The 15,721-nt window shown below is 40.1% G+C and overlaps 1 protein-coding gene and 1 long non-coding RNA gene across 29 annotated transcripts in view; one reads left to right on the top strand and one right to left on the bottom strand.

Annotated features, from left to right (window-relative positions):
* LOC137055698 (receptor-type tyrosine-protein phosphatase delta) overlaps positions 1-15,721 on the top strand; it is a 633,917-nt gene that overhangs the window by 584,853 nt on the left and 33,343 nt on the right. For 10 of the 28 annotated variants that reach the window (XM_067430164.1, XM_067430087.1, XM_067430016.1 and 7 more), the window contains 4 exons: positions 9,949-10,109; positions 11,384-11,398; positions 11,602-11,714; positions 15,297-15,338. In XM_067430164.1, the coding sequence (XP_067286265.1) occupies positions 9,949-10,109; positions 11,384-11,398; positions 11,602-11,714; positions 15,297-15,338 (331 nt within the window). The remainder of the gene's footprint in view (positions 1-9,948; positions 10,110-11,383; positions 11,399-11,601; positions 11,715-15,296; positions 15,339-15,721) is intronic. The other 18 variants (XM_067430433.1, XM_067430763.1, XM_067430296.1 and 15 more) reach the window with 5 other exon arrangements.
* On the bottom strand, positions 5,090-6,348 carry LOC137057793 (uncharacterized). The gene is made up of 3 exons (XR_010900513.1): positions 5,883-6,348; positions 5,581-5,751; positions 5,090-5,471 (listed from the first exon to the last, which is right to left on the bottom strand). It is a non-coding gene; the product is annotated as an uncharacterized lncRNA (long non-coding RNA).

Below are 15,721 nucleotides of genomic sequence, written 5' to 3'. Positions count from 1 at the left end.
ATTAGCTCTGTGAAAGCAGTGAGACGGTATTCACTGAGCGCCGGGAAGACAAAAACTCAGACAGTAGAGCTAGACGCAGTGACCAAACCTCATATCACTGTTCATGCGACACATCCCACTCTGTATTTTCACTTTCCTCCATGTGTCTTTGTCAATCTCATGTATAAATTGGATACAGCAGTTATGCAGTTATTTCTACAATAGCAGTTATTAAAAGCAGTTAAAAGGCAGTTATTTCTACAAATAGAAATAATGAAAGAAATGAAAAGAACTGTATTTGCTTTTATTCAGCAAAGTAAATATATTTATTGATAGTTAATATTATCACGGTTCAAAAATCTTAATAAACACAATATTTCCAACATTTATAATAATAATAATAATAATAATAATAATAAATGTTTCTTGAGCAGCAAATCAGCATATTAGAATGATTTTTTAAAGGGGACTTATTATGCAAAATTCCCTTTTATGAATTGTGTTTGAACACAGATGTGTGTCCACAGTTTGTGTAAAAAAACAAGCCTAAAATGGGAAAATCCACCCACTCCTTTTAATTATTTATTTATTTATTTATTTTTATAATCCCCAAAAATCATAAACAGTCTCTGCCAAATGAGCAGTTGCAAATTAGGTTAGAGTAGTCCGCCATTTCTGTTTCCTCGATGCGCCAGCTGGAGAAATACAATGTCTGCGCAAAAAAAAAAAAAAAAAAAAAATCTGTTTTTGGACATACCACTGAACATTGGAATCACCATAGACCAGGGGGTTTAAAACTGGGGTCCGAGGACCCCCAGTGGTTCTCCAGAAGTTTCTAATGGGTCCCCAGAAAATTTCAGAGAATAAAAAAACAAAGCAAAAATGGATAAAATTTACCGAACATTCTAAATGTTTCAGTTCCCTATATCGAGGGAACTTCACACTGCGTCGGAACGACGAATTTGGGGATGCTCCCTAAGCATCAGCGCATCTGAAGTATGAATGAAACTAGTCCAATCCTGATTGGTGCTACATCATGACGTAGATGTGATGGCATACCCGGCGCATTGTAGCATCAGTTAGCGCTCTTCAGCATAGCACTCTGTGTGAAAACTGTCTGTCTATTTATTATTTTTTGTCCTTCATATAAAAAAGAATATACAGCAGGAAAATATATATATATGGCTCACCATCCTGAGTCAGATCCAGCCCAAGGACTGGTTTGTCTCGATAGATCTGAAAGACAGCCTATAAGAGCGTGAAGAGAAAGAAAGCAAAAAGAAAGCAAAGAAAGCAAAAAAGAGCGCGTTGACACCGGTCGAGAAGACGAGTTTTCTGGGGATAATATGGGATTCGATTTCGATGCGGGCACAATTATCCCCCGTGCGGGTTGAGACTATTCTGGCAATAGTCTCAGGGATAAGTCTGGGCCACAGCATCACTGTAAAACACTTCCAGAAAGCATTAGGGCATCTAGCAGCAGCTAGAAAACCGTTTTAACAGATGCTTCACTCACTGGTTGGGGCTAGGTCATTGAAGGCCGCTTTGCGAGGGGTCCATGGGAGGACCGTCATTCCACCTGGCACATAAATTGTCTAGAAATGATGGCAGTCTACAAAACTCTGAGGAGTTTTTTCCCGGAACTTTGCAGGCACCACGTTCTGGTCCGCATGGACAAAATGTCAGTCGTGGCATACCTGAACCACCAGGGGGGTTGAGATTGCGCCCCGTATGCAAATTGGCGCATCTCATTCTCCTCTGGTCGCAAGAGAAACTGTTCTCCCTCAGGGCTTTGTATATCCTGGGGATACAGAATCAGGAAGCAGGCATCCTGTCGAGGCAGGGGCTGAGGCCCGGGGATTGGTGGCTCCACCCAGAGGTGGTAGAGTTGATATGCAAGAAGTTCGGCCCAGTGGGAGTGGATCTTTTCGCGTCTCGAAAGATGTCCCAACGCATCCAGCCCCGCTGGGGTTGGATGCCATGGTACAGACGTGGCCGAGGCGGCGTCTGTATGCATTCCACCCGATCGCTCTGCTCCGAGGGGTCCTGGAGAGCGTCCGGCAACAAGGAACCAGTCTTCTTCGAGTAGCTCCTCGTTGGCCGACTGTAGTATGGTTTTCAGACATAATACCTCTGCTGGTGGGTCCGCCATGGCAGGTCCCTCTGAGGAGGGACCTCCTATCCCAAGCGAGGGGCACAATATTTCACCTCCGCCCAGAAATATAGAACCTTTGGGTCTGGCCCCTGAGGGGGCCAGGTACCAAGAGGCTTGATTACCAGCAGATGTTATAGAGACCCTACTCAGTTCCAGGGCTCCGTCTACGAGGAGATTGTACAGCCTTAAGTGGAATGTTTTCGCTACTTGGTGTAGAGAGTGTGAGGTTGACCCAGGTAACTGCCCAGTGGCTTCAGTGCTGGAGTTCCTCCAAAATCGTTTCTCTGCAGGGCTTACCCCGTCCACACTCAAGGTGTTAGTGGCAGCTATTGGAGCTTTCCACACTCCACTGAGTGATGGGCCTTTGGGTAGACACCAACTGGTTGTACGTTTCCTCTGTGGTACTTGGAGGATGAGGCTTATAATCCGTACCAGAGTGCCAACATGGGATCTGGCAGTGGTTCTCGAGGGTTTGGCTGAGGCCCCCTTTCGAGCCACTAAATTCGGTAGAACCCAAGTATCTGACATTAAAAGTGGCAAGCCTTCTGGCTATTAAATCTCTGAGGAGAGTGGGGGATCTCCAGGCCTTGGCAGTCACGCCAACCTGCCTGGAGTTTGCCCCCGGTGGAGTCAAAGCCATTTTGCACACTAGACCAGGCTACATGCCTAAAGTGCCATCCAATGTAGTCAGGTCCTTGGTCCTTCAGGCATTCCATCCCCCGCCCCATGTGACGGCGGAAGAAAGGAGACTGTTCCTCTTGTGCCCGGTTAGGGCCCTGAGGGTGTATTTGGAAAGGTCAGCTCAGTGGAGGAAGACAGACCAGCTGTTAGTGTGTTTTGGCTCACCCAAGAAAGGGTTGCCTGCTTCAACCCCTACTATTAGTAATTGGATTGTTATGGCCATAGCCTTGGCATATCAGGTGCGCAATCTGCCTTCACCTATAGAATTGAGAACCCATTCTACCAGGGGCATGGCCTCCTCGGTGGCCCTTCTCTCCGGAGTTCCTTTGCAAGACATCTGCGAAGTGGCCGGTTGGGCTACTCAGCAGACTTTTATAAGATTTTACAGTCTGCACCTCCCTGCGAGCAGGGTGTTCCAGTCCTAATTGTGCCTGGTCTCCAGTTCACAATAGGGCAGGCATACCATTGGTGTGGCCTAGTGGGTACTCGTTCCCCAAATTCGTCGTTCCGACGCAGTGCGAAGTTCCCTCGATATAGGGAACGTCTCTGGTTATGTATATAACCCTTGTTTCCTGAGAGGGAACAAGCACTGCGTCTCGTCGCCACACTGCATATCGCCTGAGAGCGCTTGCTTCATCGCGATAATTGACGCTACAATGCGCCGGGCTCCCCTTTATAGCTTCTGGGTATGCCGTCACATCTACGTCATGACGTAGCACCTATCAGGATTGGACTAGTTTCATTCATACTTCAGATGTGCTGATGCTTAGGGAGCATCCCCAAATTTGTCGTTCCGACGCAGTGCACGTTCCCTCTCAGGGAACAAGGGTTATATACATAACCCAAGATGTTCTATCTTTTTTAGCTGTATACATACTTTTCAGTATTGTATGTTTGCTTTGTATCTTTCTAGTGAGTTTTTCTTAATATAGTCCCCTTAATCTTGCTCACTTGGGTTGTAAGGCGGTATTCTTAACACAGTACGTAAACTGCTTATAGATTTATTGTGATAGTTGCATATACAAATAATTTTTATTGAAAATGTTCTTTCAGGTTTATACATCCAACATTAAATATAGCCAAAATAAAAATATACATAAAAATATCTAGATGTATTTTAGGAAGGTGGTCCCTCATAAAAGGTTCATCATATTTGGGGGTCCTTGGCATCATAAAATTTGAAAAACCCTGCCATAGACTCCCAACTTCTGAGCCGCTCAAGGCATAATGGTTGCATTTAATTTAGGGTGCTTTCACACTTGGTTCAATTGCCTGGACTGAATCTGAGTTCGATTGCTCCCCCCTCCCCCTGCTCCCGCTGGACTGTGTTCATATTTTATTATTCGGGTCAGAACCGGGGTGCGTCAAAGCAGCAGCTGTTTACACCGTTGCTTGGTAATGACGGCAAGCGAGTCGGAGTTCACATGAACCGAACCCAGACAACCTTTTTTTAGCAGACTCGGGTAAGGTTCACGGGTGTGCACCTGAGTTCAGAAGACGGCTTTTACATCATCCAAACAAACCGAACCGAACTCTGACGTCAATTGATCAAAGGTTGCGCGCCAAAAGTCCAAAATTTACGCTGGACTGCTTCACAAACGGTGGTTAGTTCAACGCCGGATTTGCACAAAAATTGTTTCTGACTGATTTTTAGATTAACATGATGGTACATGCTAGTTGATGAGTTTAATCAACTTAACTAAAACTACCACTGCATGAAAAGTGGGATTTTCGTCCCCGTAAACGGCCGGAAATCTCCCTGATTTTCGACAATTAACGTCAGTTTACAGTCTGTGAACGTCGCGTTCATCTGTGCCACATATTGACGGAAACGAACCATGACGTATGTGGAGCTTGCGGAGGCATGCTGGCGCCGGCGCTAATGGCTCTAATTAGCATATGAATAGCAGCTCTGGGCGGCGCCTTGCCGGAATGGCTTGAATTTCCTCACTCAGTATTGGTTGAAACTACTACATTGAAACAAGAAATATCACTCGTGATTGGTTGGCAGATCTGTTACTATTGGTCAACCTGGGTAATAAATTAATAAATTTAAACCCCCAAATTATAATAATTTTACACACATATAAAATTATGATTTGCATATTATTTTTTAATTGTATATATTCATATTCATGTGATATGCTATTATGTTTTATATTCATGTCATTGTTATCCTATGGACTACGCTATTATAACCATCAAGGACATTCATTTATTGAGGAAAGGAAAATATGCCAGGGATGTGCAGTTTATTCAAAGAAAGAGCTTTATTAGAACAAACACAAACACACAACCAAATGCAAAACGTGTGAGATCTGCCCACACAACAATAGGAAGCTCACGAGAAGCCCAAAATCCTACAGCACCATGAAGTCTCTGTTTTCCGCTTCAGAGCTGTAGGTAACTAGCGCCATTCTGTCTGATTTCAGTCCATTTTTCAGACGTCTGTCGTGCGTTGCCCTGTTCTTTGGAATAGCCTCTAATCTCGATTGCAGCATGGCACAGAGCTCGGCGAGCTCCTGGCTGGTCGAACAGTCCATCCAGACACCGCACGAACGATGCCGTCTTCCTCATCAGACATCAGGTCTATGGTAGCGCACTTCCAAAGGCCCACCTCATCCTCAGCTAACACACTCTTTCTTGCTTGTAGCAGCTGTAAAAACAACCAATAAAGACAATCAGTATTGCGCGATGTACTGCGTAAAATGCACCTGAAAAATAGTCACACTGACCAAAAACGGATGTAATCTAATAAATCTTACCCTCTTTCTTCTCAATCGACTCCGAGCTGAACTCTTCACAGCTTCTGCGTGCGATGCAAGAACTGGATGTTTGTACCTGAAGCTCCTGCGTACTGTCTCTGTGTCTTACATGCAGCTGGAAAACAATTAAATGAGTGTTATGACGAAGTTGTGAAGACGGCGTACTGCTTCCTGTAAAATGACCAGAAAAAGAAAACACTTTTATAAAGCAACTTACATTTGTTCTTTTACAAGGCTAATTTCAGCTTGTGCTACTTAAAAAGCTTTGCTTTAGGTTACTTTAGCTTAGATAACAGTCTTACCGCAATCTTAGGACTGGTCTTCTCTTAGGCACTCGTCTTCTCTTCTTAAAGTTAGTATCTTCCACACAGTTTTTCGACTCCAAAGCAAGCAACCTATCATCTATGGACAGCAACCTGGAGATTACTAAAGTTAACTGCTCGTTAAAATCGGCAGCAAGCTGACGAGATAGCCCAATGATTGCATTCAGCTGTTTCTTACCGCCGGTGTTACGGATCAACTGGGGATCATGTTATCTGGGGACGGGCGCGTGCACGCAGCTAGTTTTACCTGGATTTACAGCAGATGTTAGACGAAGACAGATTCGTCACAGCGGATTTTCCACTGAACAGATTTAAAACGCTTTCCACATTATTGGTAAATGTTTGCATAATATCAGGCTCTGTGTTTTCCTCTGTCGCTGCTTTGCTGTATGTTTCAAACGCAGTTTAAGGGAATTTTTAATGTGGTTTCATTTCACAACACAGACCACGCCCACATTTTGTTACATTCTTTTCGATGAAAGTCGTATCCAATGACAATTACATTCAATAAATTACATTGTGTCGTATAAGTATCGGAATTTTTATTTTATTTTTAATAACTATTGTTTTTGTAATTTGCTTAGGGTATTTTTTAAATTATATATTATATATTATATTATTAAATTAATTATTAAAAAAAAAAAAAATATATATATATATATATATATATATATATATATATATATATATATATATATATATATATATATATATATATATATATATCCTAACTAAAATAACTCATAGCCTGTCATATTACCTTTCTCATATTAGCCTATTATATTCTATTATAATCTATTATATTGCCCACCCCTTGCCCACCTGCACATCCCAGCTGATATACAAGATTTGGGGGGTCATTCTGCATTTGAAAGTTTGAAAGGGTTTTCAATCTTCTAAATAAAGTAAAATGATTCAAAATCAAGTAATTTATATATGCCAAAGTCAACTTTAAACATATACAATGTAATTTCCAAACAGCAAAATTGTGGCCAGTGAAAATGCTGAGTGGCTAGTAACTTTGGAAAACCACTAGCCACGGTGGCCGGTGAGCAAAAAAGTTAATGTCAACCCCTGTATATATATATATATACATACATACATACATACATACATACACACACACACACACACACACACACACACACACACACACACACACACACACACACACACACACACACACACACACACACACACACACACACACACATATATATATATATATATATGTAGTGCCGTTAAAATTAATTTGCATTAACACGTTAATTTTGACAGGCAATGATATATGATATATAAAGTTTGCTGATGTATGACGCCGCTTATTAGCAGGAGACGCCATGATTGGTAAAAGTTGCGGTGATTGGTCAAAATTGCGAGTCGCACTGAATTCACAGGGACTGATTGCAAATGACACACAGTAAATAATCTAGAATACTTTCATCAAATATATAAATTCAAGCTTAAGTTTAAGATTTTACAATTAGGCTATACTGAGCCTGATCTATCTAAGAGATTTTCTTAGAAGGAAGTTAATACCTTTTAAATGTCACATGGGTTAAAACTCCTGCTACCCTGATTTGCATTTGTATAGCTCACAGCATGTTCATTTACATGTTAAAGCCTCCCCTGGAGTTAAGGGAAGGGGGGTCTTGGGGGGGACAACTGCCAAGCAAGGCCCACATCAATTTCTGACAATTCACGGCAGTTTTCGGTGTCGCCTGCAAACTGCCGTGTACAGTCGTAAACCTGAACTTCCACGACAATCTACAGTGCCGCTTACTGACGAAAATCCCACTTTTCATGCAGTGTACATTCATTTATCCAGTTACCATTCACAAATGTCCAGTTTTATTCTAAAAGGTGTACCATCTTTCTGAGTCTCCCCATCAGTGTACAATTCAATTTGAACATGTAAGGCTGAACACTGCTACTGTCAATTTCTGACATTTTGGCTACGTGACATTATCCAGTTTTGTTGTTGCCAGAGTATCCGCAGCACAAGCTGTAACAGTTCTGCCCTCTTCAGTGAAGGGGGCGGGGAGCAGTATCTAATTTGCATTTAAAGGGACAAACAAAAACTGCATGTTTTTGCTCACACCCAGATATGGGCAAATTTGACAAGCTGTAATAAATGATCCCTTAGGCAATTTGAGCTTAAACATCACAGACATTCTGGGGACACCAGAGGCTTATATAAGCTATTGTGAAAAAGTGCATAATAGGTCCCCTTTAAGGATAATGTGACACTGAATACTGGAGTCATAATGCTAAAAACTCAACTTTGCATCACAGGAATAAATTAATTATTACAATATAGTTACATTGCAATAATATTTCAGAATATTACTTTTTTTAAAGTATATTTGGTCACATAAATGCAGCCTTGTTGAGCAGAAGAGATTCGTTTAAAAAAAAATATTTCAAATGTATGAACTGTTTGCCAGAATATGTCTCAGACTGTTTCTGAATATAATGTCTGAGAAACGTGTGTATGTCTGTGTGTGTGTGTGTGTGTGTGTGTGTGTGTGTGTGTGTGTGTGTGTGTGTGTGTGTGTGTGTGTGTGTGTGTGTGTGTGTGTGTGTGTGTGTTGTGTCTAATGTCTCTGTTTATCTGCTTGTGCTGATGATTTGAGAGTAAATTAGATGCTAATCACTGAATGTAGTTCGTAACTCACATCACTGAACACATCGCAACACACACTGATGAATATTACATTAATCAGAGTCATAACAGGATTTCAGACCTCTGACAGTGTTTTTATATAATCATATTTATATAGTTCCGTTTAATTGTTTCCGTTAATTGTTTCCAGCACATCCAGGCTGTTTGACTGTGTACTTGAATAATAATATGTTGCCATTGATTGCAAGGAAACTGCTTTCAAGAAACATACAAGAAACATAGCCAAACTTAAATTATATATTGAATTTATGTGAGAATAATGCATTCATTCACCTAGGAAAGCAGTATGACATTAAAGAAATGATTTAGGCACATTTCAGATCAAATAAACTCTTTTGTTCTGCTGAATAATTCCTGTAAGTGCTTTAAAAAAAACTACAAGCTTCACATTTCAGCTTCGGAACTTTGCAGTCATTGAACTGAAATGAATTGAGCTTTTTAATAGCATTGTCTAAGCTAACAGAAATGTGTCAAGAATGTTTTGCTAACATTACTATTAAGTTATTTCTGAATGTTCTCAAAATGTAAAAAAAAAAAAAAAATATATATATATATATATATATATATATATATATATATATATATATATATATATATATATATATATATATATTTTTTTTTTTTTTTTTTTTTTTTTCTTGGTTTTCTAGTTGGTTGGTTTTTTCTTAAATACAAACATTAGGTGAACATTCAACTTTATAATTTTCAAGCATTGTGGGAACATTACATTTGAATGTTCTCTGATTATTCTGAAACAAAAAGTTACAGACTAAAAGTCCAACTAAAAGATTTATGAAAAAAAAATCCATGTCCAATTTTGCTAACCTTTTGAGAACATTACTAAAGACTAGATAATGTCTAACTGTTAATGTTACTGGTAGAAAGTTTTATATATATATATATATATATATATATATATATATATATATATATATATATATATATATATATATATATATATATATATATATATATACATATATATAATATATAAAACTTGTGAGAACCTTGCCAAAATAAATTCTGAGAATGTTCCATGTTAACTGGTGTAATCTTTCCAAAGATGCTTTACAGCAGATTTTGCCAAATATGTGATGGTTTGCATAATTGATTCTGTTATTTTCCTGTTTATTACTGGTTTGAAAAAAAAACTTTATTTTTAAACCTTCTGCTACTCTTGTCCCATTTATGCCCATTGTATGCGTTACTTTAAATAATATTTCAGCTCTTTTTGCAAGCTGAGGGACACAACAAGAAACCAAAGGGGATTCATGGAGTTTAGACTATTGGTGAAAAAGTGTGAATTCAGGGTTTCTTGATCAAGTGATTCAGATGTCGTTTTTCTGGGTTTTCTTTCAGATGCTGTATGCAGCAAGTCCATACTCTGATCCGGTGGTGTTTGCTGATATCGACCCACAGCCCATAATCGATGAAGAGGAGGGTCTGATTTGGGTCGTGGGGCCCGTACTGGCCGTCATCTTCATCATCTGTATTGTCATCGCCATCCTACTGTACAAGAGGTAGAAACCGTGGAGAAGCGCACACACACTCAATAACCTTTGTACATCATTTGACTTATAAAGTTACATATTTCTTAGCGAAAGTATGGTAATATGCTGTTAGTTTACATTATCCAAATTACTCAATTTCTGAGTTATTAGGGTGAAAGATTATGAATACAAACTGGTCATTGGAATAGCATTTATTGATGAATTATTCACAATAAGAGCTGAAACTTGGGTTAAGAAAGTCATTTGGATTTGGATTGTTGACTTTAAGCCATTGTGTGTGTGTATGTGTGTTCATGCAGTTATGCATCGTAAGTATCTTCAATAATCTGTGGCCCTCATTTGAATATAGACTGATCTGATCATCTGCTGTAAATTACAGCCAGGCATTGAGTTGAACATCTATTGTGATGAGGTCCTTCATATATTCAGGGTTATTTGATGTCTTCTGATGGCAGATTTATTTGTTAATCACAGAATCAATGTCACGGGCTCATGCACACATCTCATAGTGTAATATTACAATGTCAACAACACAACACACTCACTGCCCATGATGCACCAATTCAATCCAAACAAACAGTTTCACATGAGCAATTCCTGCTGTCATGTGCAAAGTGACGCAGAGTTGGAAAAACCTGTAAACATCAGGGGATTAAAACTGATCTTTCAGCCAGGCTTGGAAAAGTCACAGATTTAGTGATTATTATATTATATTATATTATATTATATTATATTATATTATATTATATTATATTATATTATATTATATTATATTATATTATATTATATAAAATTAATACTTTTATTAAGCAATAACAAAAATTCTAGAAATGCTTCTTGAGCAGCAAATCCACACATTGGAATGATTTCTAAAGGATCATGTGACACTGAAGACTTGGAGTCATGATACTAGATTTCAAAATCTTACCGACCCCAAACTTTTGAACAGTACTGTAGCCTGTAATCATTAATAGTTTTGTAATAAGTTTTGCTCATCAGATAGTGTTTAATTTGCATGTTGTCACACGCGCAGAACCCATTGGTGCTTTATTGGAATTGCGCTCTCACACTAATTTGCCCTGTTTAGTAAATCTGGCCAAAATACTTATTTATTCAAACCAAATTTAGTTACGATCAGTGGCACAGTGGATGCATGTCTTAACACATCAGATCAGTTGAAAATGAACAAAAAAACACTATGAATATCAGCAGAACTAATGAGGGGATCTGTGTTTGTCTTGCGCACTAACCTCTGTTCTCTCCTCCTGCCGCTTTCACTGGAGCAGTCAACCAGACAGGTAAGGCCATTAGAAGAGCTGCACATGAAACACATGCATTGGTCATGGCTCAGTCGAGTGCACTGAACACCAGGACGCGTCTCATTTCAATTTCAATCACAAGCACGTTTGCTTGACCACTCGCAGTGCTGCTCCGATAGTTCAAACACAGTTCATTTTGTCTTTAAGTGTATTATATTTTTTTTGTTTTTTGTTTTTTTCAGGAAAAGGGCAGAGTCAGAGGCCAGGAAAGGCAGTCTGCCCAGCGGTAAAGAAATGCCTTCCCATCACCCCACTGACCCTGTAGAGCTACGCCGTCTGAACTTTCAGACTCCCGGTAAGAGTTGCTTGTGACAAACACTAACCAAATACAAATCATCAACCGACTTCTTTGGTTTGAAGTATCGTCATAAGGTTTAAATTCATGCAATTTGTTCATGAATTGAAGTATAATATATATAAAGTGAAGTATAAATTATTGAATCATGAGGGGCATGATAGTCAACAGTAGAGCTTCCCAACCTTTGTACTCTCAATCTGATGTCCTTATTTCACGATTGAGTGTCTCTAATAACTAACAAACTGATGGTTAGTTATTGGGAACACACTAGCTCTGTTTAAAAATCCTATGAGCTGCCTACCTAGACTGGATTTTGGATGATGTCATCGGTGCACTCCAGACTTGAAGGCTGCTCAAAATGCTTGCAGCAATGCATGTGTTGCCTCACTAAAACTGTATGGCAGCATCGCATTGCACCTTTACAGAATGCATTGCTCAGAAAGTTCAGAGAAAATGTCATCTATAAGCAAGATTACAAGGTCTGGTTTTCCCGATATTTCTGTATATTTCTTTGACGCTATCTTATCAGCAAGATAATATCAAATTGTGCTGTCTGTGTAGAATATGTCAAACCAGTGACTCAAGGGGATCTCGCTTATATCGGTGTTGCATTGGTCTGCTTGTAGGTGCCTCATTTAGAAACACAGTCATAAATGAGTCCGTGGACACAAACAAAGTAGAAAGGTCAAAGCCGTGCTCTTGTTTTGCTTAGCGTATTAAAGGTGTAATGTAAGGGTCTGTTAGCCATATGGAGCCGAAAATAGAGAGCAGACATCTTGACGAACCAGCCTGAGTACTCACAAATGCACAGGACAGGTGGCGTTAGGACAGAAAAAAGGGCAGGAAATCCCTCTGGACTCAGGAATCGCAGCTTTACAGCTGACCCAAGAACTCCTCGCAACACATTAATAGCAGCTCAGTGAGTTTACCTGAAGGCCTGTCGTTAACTGAAGCCAGCATAAGAAGACCATGGAGATACATATTCTTTATAACCTCTGTTGGTGATTGTATATTCTGTTGGTGAATCAAGACACATACACACGTAGGCAGGCCATTGTGCTTGAATTCAGCGGAGTGTGAACAAGTCGTAGAGGAATCTGGGAATTGCAGAGCGGTGAAGGGCTGCTCCCTCCTGACCTTGGTAAACAAGGTGAAGTGCACTCGGTTCTAGAGCGGCCAGCCGTGAAGACCTATAGATTTATTTTCTGAGGGGCAGAACAGCGGTGACAACAGTTGCTCCATTAGTTTCTCAGAGGAGAACCTGGTGCCAGCGAGACTAGCTCTAAACACACTGAACTGGAGTCCATCTGTCTGTCTGTCAGGAACACCTGGACTGCAAGAGCAAGACAGATGGACTGGAGGGAAACAGTTCACCTTTTAATAAAAACAGCTTAGACCAGCATTTGTTGGTGTTAGCGAGCTTTTTCCACTTGTCAGGCTGGTCTGTTTTAAGGATTTTGGAGGGGTTTGGGAGACCAACCTGTCAACCCCAAAAATCTCACTTCCCACACAATTCATGGTTTGTTTACTAATTTGTCTCAATCGGATTTCCTAAATCCGATTATAAATGCATAATGTGGGTGCATATAAATATAGCTAGTCAGTTTAGTCTGAGGATTGACATTTGTTGCTAACCAAAACCCTTAAAAGCCATCCATTGGTTATTATATATTTTGTTGGGGAATCAAGGCACATACTGTCGCCTTTGGCTTGGCTTGCTCAGTTGGGGACACTAAAATAATGATCTAAAATTAAGTTATTCAACTAAATATACAAATAAAATTAATTAATTAGGTCTTATTTAATTCTATAAACTATAATACTGATCTGCCAACATTGTCGTTATATGATAAATTAATATAAGCTGATAACATCACTGTTTTCTCTAGAACGTCTGTACAGCCAAATCAAATTTCGTTGCAATATTGTCCTGTTTAACACTGTGAAGCTGCTTTGAAACAATTGTCATTGTAAAAGCACTATATAAATAAAGTTGATTGATTGATTGATTGATTGATTGATTGATTGATTGATTGATTGATTGATTGATTGATTGATTGATTGATTGATTGATTGATTGATTGATTGACTGACTGACTGATTGATTGATTGATTGACTGACTGGCTGATTGATTGATTGATTGACTGACTGACTGACTGACTGATTGATTGACTGATTGATTGATTGATTGATTGATTGATTGATTGATTGATTGATTGATTGATTGATTGATTGATTGATTGATTGATTGATACAAGGCTTCGCATTGTGTTTGAAAGTACAAAAACATGACTGAGGAATGTAGGAAGTGTTTGCAAGGTCAACATGACTGTTGGTCTTGATGAAAATCTGTTCACCTTACATCAGCCTGCGTTTAGACGGTCTTAGCCCAGAGTCATGGTCTGATTTAGGAGTGTTTTTCAACAGCGTTCATCAACAGGGTAGTCTGGGAAACTAGTCAACCACCTCAAGCTTGGTTTTCTTCTTGAACCATTCATCAAGTGCCATAAAAAAGTTGTTGATGATCCAATATCATTAACTTGATTGCCATCCATGCACCGCAGCCGGTGTTTGGTTTGCTATTCATCTACGACACAAACATGGCAGGACGCATACAGTATTCACATGTCGGGTTTGCATTGCAACATGGTTTCAAGAGCGATGTTCCATGCTCTCAATCCTCTCAGCAGCTCTTTATTAGTGGTCTCATGCCCCTCTTTCGCAAATAGCCTCTTAGAGAAGCTTTGCATCCTCCATTTTCCCTTCAGGCAGCCAAACGCAGGCTCTCGACAGCTGAAGATCCCTCTCTTCAGTGTGAACGGCCTCTGCATTAGCCCTCCTCTTTTCAAACCCTTGATGCCGTCGTGCGGTCACCCCCCTCCCCCCTCCCCATCTCAATTTTCATCTTGAGGGTGCTTGATGTCGCTCCGACGCGTTTCTCCGAATGGCAGTTTCATTGTCACCGCGGCTGGTAATGGGTCTTGAGAGGCGGTGGATGGCAGCTCTCTCCTGCTGCCTCCATTAGCTAATGCCCTCTTCTATCAGCCCAGAGATGAAAGAACCGCAGCGCCACGTCCAAGCGTACTCACTTTTTTTTCTGTGGCACGCAGGCTGTTGTTATGCAAACCGGTTATCAGAGAGCAGCTTCTGCTCCTCAACTATTCAAAAGCGTCCTCTGCAGTGCAAACACAAACTCTTTGTCTCACAGACATGCGCCTTCGTTACCGAAGAGAACAAGCAAACGCGCATGATAAATGTGCACGCCATCTTCTTTCTCCTTGTTACATTTGTTTGTTTGTTTGTTTGGGCATTTGTGTTTTTTCGTTTTCTTGGTTTCCCTTTCGAACTTGTTATCCTCATTTCCGCATGCTTGCCGTACGTTAGCCATTGGCATGCGTGGATTTGTTTTTACTAACAAACTTAAATATAAAGTTGAAGCGTTGTTTGCGAACTGTCTATTGTCATTTCAGACTGTGTTTCTACTGCCTCTTTTTAGTTCCGATAGTGATCGATCACCACATTTGCTTGTTTTAACGTCAGCTAGTATGATTTATCCCCGTCCCCCTTTTCCTTTGCAGGTTCAGCCACATCGGTTTACCCCAGTAACCTCCATTTGTCAAGTTAGTCGTTCTTGTTTCTACATATGCCACTGTGTCTGTTCATTTCCTTCAATTACTCTCTTGATTGTCTCATTTATTTATGCGTTCATCACCTTACACCGCTTTGCCTCAGGCCAGCGCAGGAGGCGGGGTTTGATATGTCGCATCCTTTAGACTCATGGCCGGCTCAAACTTTAATATCCAGCCCCTAACGTTCTTCTCTATTTCATCTTTCCACCTTGTTAACGCTTGCGGACGAATAACATTCTTCTCTTCATTAGGAATGCTCTGTGCGGCTTTTGTGTCCATTTTCTTCAAGCATGTGGCTGCTTCGTCCAATCATACAGGCCAAATAAAAATCTCACATTCTCCATCCTCTATTACGCTCATCTCTCGGTGTACCC

This window comes from Pseudorasbora parva, chromosome 1 (genome assembly GCF_024679245.1).
Source record: "Pseudorasbora parva isolate DD20220531a chromosome 1, ASM2467924v1, whole genome shotgun sequence".
NCBI lineage: Eukaryota > Metazoa > Chordata > Actinopteri > Cypriniformes > Gobionidae > Pseudorasbora > Pseudorasbora parva.
The sequence above is the reverse complement of the archived record's forward strand: the minus strand, read 5'-3'. Positions and strand labels throughout refer to the sequence as shown.